The 12,233-nt window shown below is 32.2% G+C and overlaps 1 protein-coding gene across 1 annotated transcript in view; it reads left to right on the top strand.

The window, feature by feature from the left end:
• Positions 1-12,233, top strand: part of LOC143079387 (ubiquitin-like protein 4A) — a 30,277-nt gene that overhangs the window by 1,368 nt on the left and 16,676 nt on the right. Inside the window, exons 2-3 of the mRNA XM_076254684.1 lie at positions 5,922-6,027; positions 10,670-10,869. Coding sequence (XP_076110799.1) covers positions 5,922-6,027; positions 10,670-10,869 — 306 coding nt within the window. The remainder of the gene's footprint in view (positions 1-5,921; positions 6,028-10,669; positions 10,870-12,233) is intronic.

Genomic DNA, 12,233 nt, shown 5'->3' with positions numbered 1-12,233 from the left:
GAACACGACTTAATGCCAGTTGAACCCTTCAATGTAAAAGGTCATATGGTAATACCGTGATTGTTGATTTTTTTCAAATTATTTGATACCAGGAAATTGGTGACCTTACTTTAATTTAAACCATGACAGCTATCTAGTTTTATGTACCAGAAAACAGTTTTGGATTCTTTGAAATCAAGTGCAATTCTCAATGCAGAAACGACCATTTTTTTCTGTGTCAAGGCAGTCATCAGTAGCATCGTATAGTCTTAAAATATTTTCACGCACAATGTATGGACATCGGTGGACATGCAACATTGCAAAACCTGACGTTTACAAATGAGAATCAACACTCAGACTATAGTCATTAAGTATTGGACAATAAATGAACAAAAGACAAACGCGGAACACAAAAGTACAAACAATAGACCATCAACTCTGAAAACTAAAAGTAAAATAGAAACATGGACGGTGGACCACGAAAAACATGCAGGGGCGACACCAGTTTTCAAATTGGTCTACATTAAGGTCCAAAGGGTCTAAAATTAAACTTAGTTTGATTTTAACAAAAATTGAATTCTTGGGGTTCTTTGATATGCTCAATCTAAAAATGTACTTACATTTTTGATAATTACCCAGTTTTCAAGTTGGTCCAAATCGGGGTCCAAAATTAAACTTTGTTTGATTTCATCAAAAATTGAATAATTGGGGTTCTTTGATATGCCAAATCTAACTGTGTATGTAGATTCTTAATTTTTGGTCCCGTTTTCAAATTGGTCTAGATCTACATTAAAGTCCAAAGGGTCCAAAATTAATCTAAGTTTGATTTTAACAAAAATTGAATTTTTGGGCTTTTTTGATATGCTGAATCTAAACATATACTTAGATTTTCGATTAAGGGCCCAGTTTTCAAGTTGGTTCAAATCAGGATCCAAAATTATTATATTAAGTATTGTGCAATAGCAAGAAATTTTCAATTGCATAGTATTCAGCAATAGCAAGAAATCTTCAATTGCACAGTATTGTGCAATAGCAAGCAATTTTCAATTGCACAGTATTGCGCAATAGCAAGAAATCTTCAATTGCACAGTATTGTGCAATAGCAAATATTTTCAATCGCACAGTATTGCGCAATAGCAAGAAATATCTAATTGCACAATATTGTGCAATAGCAAGAAATTTTCAATTGGAGTTATCTTTCTTTGTCCAGAATAGTAGTTGAATCAACTTAAATCATTGTTTTATACAATATACAATGTATACTACCAAACAATCTTTACCATTCAGTGATAACAAGCACTTTATTTTACATTTTAATATTTTATGATGTATTTAAATGAGTAGTTATTGTTGCAACAGAGCTCCAGATAAGCTGCGTATTTGCGTGATCACGCAATACAAATAATAAAAAACCCAATGCAATTGCAAATTGCGGGGTTCAATAACCCAATTAATTCAAAGGAAAACCCAATGATATGCCAAAACCATGAGTTCTCAACCCTTTAATTGGCTACCATTTGCGTTATTTACCCTTATCTGTTTACAGTCGTCGCGTTAACTATTAACTATTTTTATAATATTTATAATTGGAAATTTCCTTTCGTTCTAAAAATAGATCCCTGCATCAAGTAACTGAAATGGGTCCCTGTTAGAGTTTTCCGTTGTTCAATAGGTACATGTGTTTTTGAAAACATTTCGATCTTTTCGGCGTTTATCCAATTAGCGTGTGTCATGTAGTCAAATTTTTTTCGCATTGCTCGGGATTTATCATAACATACATTGATCTACATTGAATTGAAACGAAAGTGAATGTCCGATAAAAATATTGAATAGAAGCATGTTTCTGCTTCTTTTGAAAAGCTGAGGGAAAGTTATGATGATAACAAGACTCGGTCAGTGTTTTTAGGAAGCATCAATCGAACACACGGGCGTGTGTGCGTATCTTAACGAGAACATTGCTGATAAAAACGGGGTTTCCTCAAAAACGAAATAAGTTGGAAAAAGTGAAAGGCCAAATCAATTATGACATGATAATGCATCAGAAACCAAAAGTTCTAATAAAAGACAACTAAACCCAGATTTATGAAAATTGGAATAAAACAAAAACATTCAAGTATAATAAGATATTAGAGTTTATATACTATTTTTTTTTCATTTTACGGTTAATTAATGAATACACATATCCGTTTTGTATCAGTTTATATGAGAAAATACAAAACTGGCAGAAGGTTTGAAACGGAACACAAATTAAACCTACAATTGCTCCTCAGTGAAAAAACCGAATAACCCTAACCCTAAACCAAGTAAAACAGCTAAACAAAGAAAGAAACATATTTAAGATGGAAAAAAATCTGGGGTTGATATTCCCTAAATATTCAATATTGTGTTGATGAAAAAACCCAATACATTAAGGAGCTTGGTGGTGAAAAACCCAATTTGATATTTACATGAGGGGTGAATATGAATTGATAATGTAATTAAAAAACTTTATCACCCAATTGTATAAGAAAATGGTGGGTAAAAAACCCAATTTGTGAATTCTTATCTGGAGCTCTGTGCAAACTCCATTAAATTAGGAATTTGAATTGAGATCAGTTTTGGAAAAAGGGAAAGTGGGATGTGAAAAAAAATTGGGGGGGGGGGTTAAATTTTTCTCATTTCAGATTTCATAAATAAAAAGAAAATTTCTTCAAACATTTTTTTGAGAGGATTAATATTCAACAGCATAGTGAATCGCTCAAATGCAAAAAAAATATTTTAAGTTATTAGACCACATTCATTCTGTGTCAGAAACCTATGCTGTGTCAACTATTTAATCACAATCCAAATTTAGAGTTGAATCTAGCTTAAATGTTGTGTCCATACTTGCCCCAACTGTTCAGAGTTCAACCTCTGCTGTCGTATATAACTGCGCCCTGCCGAGCATCTGGTTTCTATCTGCATTAATTTTTCCAGTATTAGTAAGAACTAAGGGAGCTACCATTTGATTTTTATGGGGGGGCTAGGATGAAATTTGAAAAAAATAGGCAGGACAGGAGTTCTTAATAAAAAAAAAAAGGCAGGACGAGACACTTTGCAAAAAAAAAAAGGCAGGATGACAATTTATCAAAAAAAAGTCAGGACAAACTAATAAAAAAAAAGGCAGAGTGAAATGTAAAAAGGCAGGACAGAGATTACAACTAAAAAAAAATGCAGGACAAAATTTTTCATCCTAGGCCCCCCATTAAAAAATCAAATGGTAGCTCCCTAATCCTAAGTATTTATAGAATTTCACACACTCTATTCTGTTTGCACCTATATTAAATTCATCTGACAGTAGTCTCCCATTTTTATTAAAGATTATAATTTGTGTTTTCTTTGTGTTTATTTCAAGACACCAGTCATTACAATATTGGTATAAAATATTAAGTAGGGTTTGTAACCCCTTTTTATTATCTGAAAATAACACCAGGTCATCCGCATAGAGAAGGCAAGGTACACATTTGTCATTTATTATTTAATTGTAAACAGTCACAGTTGTCCTCTAAAGCTTTGGGCAAATCGTTTATGAAAAATTTAAACAGGTTAGGACTTAAAATATCGCCTTGACGGACTCCAACTTTTGAACTAAAAAAATCAGTTATTTAATTATCTACCCTCACACAGAGTCTGTCATTGTTATACATACTATTTAGAATTCTATAGAAAAAACCATCAATATTTCCCTCTAACAATTTCAACATGATACCAACGTGAAGCACGTTATCAAAGGCTATATATCTAGTGGATGCTAGAATAATACGCTTCTACCGTTGCAAACTTTTTTTTTTTTTAATTCTTTTTTTTTTCAAGATTTACAACAAATGCAGCACATCAAACATAGTGATACAAAATACAGTAATATGAGTAATACATTTGAATAAAGTATATTTATTTATGACAATAAACATTGTTTAAAATTATTTTTTTATTATTTGTTTGAAAAGAAGAGAACAAAAATACGGAAGAAAAGATAATAAGAGTTAAATGTTCATGTACCACATGAGAATTGTAAAGTATTTTATAAAAAAGGAAGAGGTTAAAATATTCTGTTAGATTTTCAGTACATAACAAATTGTGCTATTAGATACTATTACTATTAGTTGCATAGTGTGTAAGTGACCTAATATGATATCTACAGTGTCATTAAATTTCATATGGGGTGAGAGCGTATGTAATGAATTTATCTTACCAACTATCTTCATTTGTTGAATTTAGACTAGAGTTGTCTCATTTGCTATCATAACACATCTTATTTCTATATTAAAGTGTTCAAGTCATAGGCGGATCCAGGGGGGGCCCGGGTCCCCCCTTTCGTGGGAAATATTTGGTTGATTATATAGGGAATCATTGAAGCATGACTGGAGCGGCCCCCCTTAGGAAAAGTTCTGGATCCGCCACTGCAAGTGTTGAATTTTAAGAACCTTCTCAAATTGGTCTGCACTAAAAAAAAATAATGCAAACAATAACTATTTATTATCAACAACCTTGATATAATAATATTAAACAGAACTTTCAATACTTTTAAATAATCAAACAGTGCCAAAGTTGAAATCCACTATTAACCGTGTATTGAATTAAGCCCCGCTTCCCTACTAACCTAATATTGAATACACGGTCTCCACACGGACACTTTTAACCAATCATATTCCTAGAAATGAATAGGAGGTAAGATAAAATAATACATTATGTTAGTTAGGACAATAAGTAAAGCATATGTAAAAAATAAATGACAAATTGAATTATAAAATAATTCTTTTTTAAATTGCATTCCACATGGTATCAAAGTGCTCTTGTCTCTTATTTTTGTCTGTCATTATTTTTCTAAATTGTACAATGTACATGTATTTTTGCTTTTCTTTAATGGCACTGAGTGAAAGATCTTTTGAAAACATCTACTGTTATATATATTGCTTCATGTATACAAAAATCAAATTATATGGGTCCCCTTTTCGAACTTTTGATATATCTCCAAAAATGAAATTCAATTTACCGGTATTCAATGAAGGCTTACACCACTGAATAAGTACCAATAATTAACATCTTACCGTTGCAAACTTTGCATAGGTGCTATTCAGCACTTTGATTACTTAAAATACCATCATTCAGATTGAAAATATTCTTGATCTCTGCAATTTGACCAAGGGTAAGACTGGTGATCGTTTTATTTTCTCTGGAGTCTTCCAGAAAATTCTGTGTTGTGTTTTTTTTAGCATGTTTATTATACATTAATTCCAATCACTTTGAGTCGGCACTTCATATATTGAATGTATATACATGTATAGTCATAGATATAGACAAGTCTAAATTGAAAACAACGTTCAAACCTATGATTGCGTTGGATAAAAACTGCAATTTTTATACGTGTGCATGTAACAAATTTTGTTGTAGAGGGGTCTAAATACAGGACAAACAACATTTCCCAAAAGTCAAAATAATGAAAATATATATTTTAACAAAATGCATTTGACTTATAGGTCAACCAACTGATGTTCTTATACTCTGGTGACTGCCATTGACGATTGCCAAATAAATTGATCACAAGGTGTAACAAAATGGGTCTTTTGTTTAAAATTTAATACCAAGTAGAAAACAATAGACTTGCAGCAAAGGTGGTAAACCACAACGTGAGGTGCTAAATTTTTTACCTCATATCCGGATTTTGACAATTAATGTCTCTGATGTTAGAGACAAAATCAAAAGTTCAATGTACATGATGTAGGATGCCGTAGCAATTTGGTTGTTTTGGAAAAAGGTGCCTTTACATTAATGAGTTCCAAGTTTGCTTACTAGACAGCTTATACACATGCTTAAAAGAAAGTTACACAGTTCATCTGTTAAATAATATATAAATTTGTATTTATCTACAGTGAATATATATGAGGGCATATAGATACCATGTATACAATATTTCTTTTTTACAGGTTTCTGCTAGTCACACAGTAGCAGATGTAAAACAGATCTTATGGATGCAAACATCAATGTCCATTGATGAGCAGAATTTGGTATACAAGGGTAAAACTTTAGCAGGTATAAAACTCAAGGTAAAAAGTGATCATGATTTTGACAGTAGTCATGGTAGTTGTCGTCTGTTTATGTAGTTGATACATTTGTACATGTTTCTTGTTTCTCATATACATTAGAATGTTGTTTTTCCCGTTTGAATGGTTTTACATTAGATATTTTTTGGGGCCCTTTATAGCTTGCTGTTTGGTGTGAGCCAAGGCTCAGTGTTGAAGGCTGTACCTTGACCTATAATGGTTTACTTTTATAAATTGTTATTTGGATGGAGAGTTGTCTCATTGGCACTCATAACACATCTTCCTATATCTATTGTTAACAAGAGTTTCAGATTGCCTGCAAACCTAATTTTTCTGCATGAAAATGATAATTACAAATCTGGAGCCTCAAGCATGTCTAACAGGATCAAATAAAAAAATATTATAGAATTTTTATAGGTATTGACAGGGGTGTTCCAGGCTATTTGAAAGAGGGGGTGTAGAATATAATCTTTTGTGGAGTGGAGCGAGGCCAAACTTTTTAGGACCTTTTTTGGGCTGAAAAACATAAAATAATTGTGAAATGCACTAATGGAACGGTTCCTGACTTGGTGCATGTGCAATTTATAGTTTAAGTGTCAGGGTTTGATATTTTTTATGCTGAATTCTTGCCATTAAATATCTATGGTATATTAAAATGATTGAATGGATCTCGACCAGTCAGGGGACTTACTTAAATGAGAACATTATTTCCACAAAGGTTGGAAGTTTGGAAGTTAGAGTTTCTTTCTCTAATAATCACTAGAAGAAGTGATTTAATTTTATTGTAGCTTTAAAGATAGAATACTAATGATCCAGGGACTAATAATGTTTTTAAAATTATCAGAACCAACATATGTATTGATAGGATGACCAGGTCATTTCAGGTGATGACCTTGAATTGAATCTAGGATAATGAAAAAAAAAAAAAAATCACTTGTTTAAGTATCATACCTCAATTTCCTTCCCAAAAATCACTTTTTTACGTATCATTATTTTAATAACCCCACTAATTTCAACACCCCTGAACAGTGAAATTTTTATTGCGAACAGTAGAATTTTATTACATATAAATCTGAAAGATGAAACCTTGAACTTCACAGGAAAAATACTCCCACTGCTGGGAAAAATCTGTTAAAAAAGTATCAGTTCATTATGTAAAGCCATTATTATAGCATTTTTTCAACTAAAATAGAATTTGCAGCTAAATGATAGCATTAAAGGCATAAACCTTGCTACTTAAAAGAAGCAATAGGTCATTTTTTAAATTTTGCTAATGAAAAGATATTGTTTAAACCTATATGTGTTTACAATTTTGGTAAAACTACAAAATCACAATTTATGACAAAACTTTGAATTTGCTACTTAAATAAGTGATTTAAAAATCATTATTTACAAATGATTTAAGTAAGTCCCCTGACTGTTAACAGCAGTAGACCAATAACGAGAAATTCAAAATTCTAGGGTATAAGGGGTTACTTTACATTTCAAAAGTCCTAGGCCAGGATTTTATTACCAGGGGTAGTAATTCCGGTTGCTCTGGTATAGGGTCCATAGGGAGGGTCAGAAGCTACTGGATTTCAACCATTTAGCATCAAATTATGAAGTATTATAACAGACTCCATGATACAAATTGGTGAAAATAGTCCGCCTTCGGATCATTCAAATTATGTATTGATTAACATGTGATTATCAAATCTTTGGAAGAAGTTGTAAATTCAGTTAAAAGGTTATATGAAATGGGCATGAACAATAGAAATAAATCTTTAACAAAACTTTTCCTGAACTTTTGATATATATGTAGGACTCGGAGGTGCGATGGGGACGCTGAAGTGCGATGGTCACGCTGAAGTGCGATGGTCCACGCCGAAGTACGATGGTCCTTTCGCTGAAGTGCGATAGTCCACGCCAAAGTACGATGGTCCTTTTGCTGAAATGCGATGGTTTTGTGTATGACGTTTGAATAATATGACGTATTCAAAATACACCATGGATTTGCAGGCAAGAGAATTGGGTTTTGTAGATGAAGGTTTCATGTTAGCAAAGAAAAGTAAGGAAATAAGAAAGAAACAAACAATTCAATTCCCGAACAGTTTCAAGCATTGCATGTTGAGGTTAAAAAAATATGTTAAAACATTTTAGGCAGCAAAACGGCTGAAAGATAAACTTGGTCACAATATGGAGAAACCAATATTCTGAATTATGCCGCAGACTTTTTGTACGATAAATACAGTATACTAATCTAAATATTAATCTTAATTTATCTTACTGTAAGCGTCACATGATTTTATGTGGGCAATTTAAAAATTAAAAAAAATATGAAAGTATTAGCGATGTTTCAATGATTTTGCTATATCAAGTTCATATAATCATTGATAATGTTGTTTTATTCCCGTGATATTTTTGTTTTGTTTTGAAAGAACACCGTTGCTCTTGGTTTTTTTATGGTTTCAGTCTAAAACATGTCAGACAGAAATTAACCTGATTAAACCCTATGTGTACTTCCCAATTTATCATCCTCATCTTTGTTTTTCGTGAAATAATTGACAAGCTTCGTGATTAGTAAAGCATAAATGTACTTGTCGGTATTTTTACTTCGTGGTACTGTTCCGACATTCAAGGTACAACATGTATATATAAATTGAAGAAGAATGTGAGCCATTACTAAGTTTTATCATAATATTTAAGTAAATGAGATGGACACTTCTTAGTACTATTATAAAGACCTACACGCTGAATTTTTTTTTTTTATTTCTCCTTATAACACCTTATTTCATACTCTTGCGTGCTAAAAGAATAATTGGAGACTTGGAAAATTAGATTGAAACAAAAACTAAAGTCTTTGGTTTGATCTAAATAGAAGTTAAAACATTTTCCAAATAAGAGGCTAGCAGCCAAATATTAATGGTGTTATTTTATTACAACAGCCCATGTGCATTTTGCTTTTACTCAAAGTCTTAAGTTGGCCATCGTACTACAGCGTAACCATCATCGCACTTCAGCGTAAATATCAACAAGTTAACGTCACAATGTTACCATCGCACTTCAGCATGTTAACCATCGCACTTCAGCGTAGACCAACGCACTTCAGCGTGACCATCGCGATTCAGAGTACCATCACGGTTCCGCGTCCTACATATATATACCCGTTTTGTTAAACTATACCTTTTCACTGTTTTGGTCTTTTGGAAAATGTTGTTTGTGATGTATTTACAAAGAAATTTATTTTGCATGCACACAAATGAAAAATGCAGGTTTTACCCAACGCAATCATAAGTTTGAACGTTGTTTTCAAGTTTGTAGATATAAAAAGATGTGATATGAGTGCCAATGAGAAACTCTCCATCCAAATCACAATTTATAAAAGTAAACAATTATAGGTCAAAGTACATTGTATTTATAATACACCATTCTAGATTGTCAAACCTGACCTCTTCCAATGCAAGGTGAAAAAAACATTACCCTATGTGAGACAATTAGCTAAAAATGCAACCCTGTTTGTCGGAACATATCCCGTATCATATAGATAGTGGGTATCCTCCGGGTAGATGCAGAATGGCCATTGGGAAAGTGTGACACAAAACAACCATTTCATGTATAGATTAACTTACCATTTTTGGTTGTTTAAAAAAGTTGTCAAAGTCACCCATTGGATGGGGGAATCAGTATAAAAAGAAATCCGAGTATGTGTTTAATTATAATGAATATGATAAATTGCCATATTCAATACAATATTAGCAGAGTTACAATAGTTTTCTTCTTTTTTTTTTTGAAAAGGGGAGGCGTACGCCCATTTCACCTTTACGTGGACCTGCCCCTGATTGATTTCCTAAATATTTAAAAAAAAAAAAAAAAAACAAAAAAAAAAACAACCAAAATCAACATTTGGAAAAAAATGTTATTGCCCTGACGAAGTCAAAAAGCAGACATAGATAGGTATGCTGTTTTTACTGGCGTCATCAACAATGTATTAGTTTGTGTGATAAGGTCAAGTTTATGGTGAACCACCAGTGAAAGGTCAATGATATATTTGGTATGCAGTTGTATATATATTCATGATATTAGCTTTTGCACATCTCATCACCATGGATATTGTTTGGCCCCACCCCCTCAGTCATGGTCTATTGACTTTGAAACTTTGCTTAGTTTACATGTATTATTTTGTGATTAGGTCAAGTTTATGGTGAACCACCAGTGAAAGGTCAATGATACATTTGTTATGCCATGTATGCAGCTGTATATATATATTAGCTTATGCACATCTCATTACCATGGAAATTGTTTGGCACCGCCCCCTCAGTCATGGTCTATTGACTTTGAAACTTTGCTAAGTTTACATCAGGGACTTTCTATAAAGTCCCTGTTTACATGTATTAGTTTGTGATAAGGTCAGTTTATGAGGAAACACTAGTGGTAGGTCAATGTTATTTGTATGCAGTTGTATAAGCATTTGCATATTTCATTTTCATGGAGATTGTTAACAGCTGTACCTACAGTCATTGTTCATTGACTCAGAATATTTGCATAACTTAACATATCAAAGTTCTGTTATTTCATTTTTAACATATGCGTTATCAAAATAACAAATAGGCGAGAAATATCTCTGTGTTAACAGGTTTTTTTTTACTTTTCAGATGACAAACGTTTGAGTGATTACAAAATATCTGATGGAGACAAACTGTTTCTGTTTCATAAGAAAAGACAAATGACCGGTACTACACCAGATGCATGTGTAGTATCAGCTAAAGATATTACCTGGGGAAAATTAGAAAAATTTTTGAAAAGACATTTTACTCTTCAAGATGCTGAAAAAGTAGCTACAGAATTCAAAAAGGTACTCGATTAGCTCCTCCTAGATATAAGGATTACAATGTATATGCCAACTGCATGTTTTGTCTACAAAATACTTATCAGAGACACTTGAAAAAATAAGTTCAAGGTTCCACAATAGGAAGGTTGGGATTTATTTAAGGGGTTATCATTGTTGCTGTTTAGGAATAAGGGGCCAAAAACAAGGATTTTTCATGTTTCAGGACAATGATTGCAATTGGTGTAAAAGTGTTTAGATTTCTATGAAATTTAACCACAAGGTTCCATTCTTCAAAAACATTCATCTTTTCCAGACATTTATAAATTAACAGGTCATTGTCCTTCTTAGAAGCATAAAACAGACATCTACTTTTAGTTTTTTGGGCTTTTTTAAGAAACAGTCATTATAACATAACTAAAAAAAAATGGAAGTTTATGCAATCTTTTTAGCCCGCCCTTTTACCTTAAACAGCCACACATTTCCTGTCATAAAAGTAGACTTTTAAGATGTATTTAAATGAGTTGTTATGTTTGCAAACTCCAATGGAAGAATTTTTTGGGAAAAAAAGGGGGGGGTTAAAAAAATTAGGGGTGGGGTGGGGGACAAATCTCAATATTTCAGAAATTTAAAAAGAAAATTTCTTCAAATAACTTTTTTGGCAAAAAACATTAAAAAAAAGGGAGGAGCGGGGTCAATTCGCAACAGCCATGACAGCATAGTGTATTGGCTATTGCACAAATCAAAAAATGAATATAAATTCAAATCCCATAACCAATTCAAGTTCTTTTTACTTCAGTTGTTCTGTGTCAGAAACCTATTACCGGTATGTGTCAAATATTTAATAACAATCCAATTTCATACCTGTATCAAGTGTGAATATTGTGTCAATTTTTGCCCCAACTGTTCAGTGACTGACCCCTGTGGTCGTATCCAGCTCTGCTCCACTAAGTAATTTATTGGTTATTATCTTTTATATTATTATAGAGATATAAGTCAATTTTTAACAATTTTTCATAGATTTTTGAAGTATTTTAGAAAAGTCTTCTCCTCTGAAACAATTTAACCAAACTTAGCCACAATCATCATTAGTAGCATATTAATCTATTGCAATAAAAAATCATAATATCTAATAAAATTTGTAGATTTAGCTAACAAAGTCCTTATATTTGTATAAAGTAACATTCGTTTATAGTGGGAAATTGTTTTAACGTTGAATAAGCTACAATTAAAAGTTGCTTGCTAGTACCTTTCTGTCATTACCATTAGATAACTCTGGTTCACTTCCCAATCAATCTATCATCAAGGGAAGATAAATAATCCAATTTTATTCATAGTCTTTTTCAAAAATGATTGATTGTTCTTTATATTGGTATGTAATCATTTTAAAC

Source organism: Mytilus galloprovincialis, chromosome 1 (assembly GCF_965363235.1).
Source record: "Mytilus galloprovincialis chromosome 1, xbMytGall1.hap1.1, whole genome shotgun sequence".
NCBI classification, from domain to species: Eukaryota; Metazoa; Mollusca; class Bivalvia; order Mytilida; family Mytilidae; genus Mytilus; species Mytilus galloprovincialis.
The sequence above is the reverse complement of the archived record's forward strand: the minus strand, read 5'-3'. Positions and strand labels throughout refer to the sequence as shown.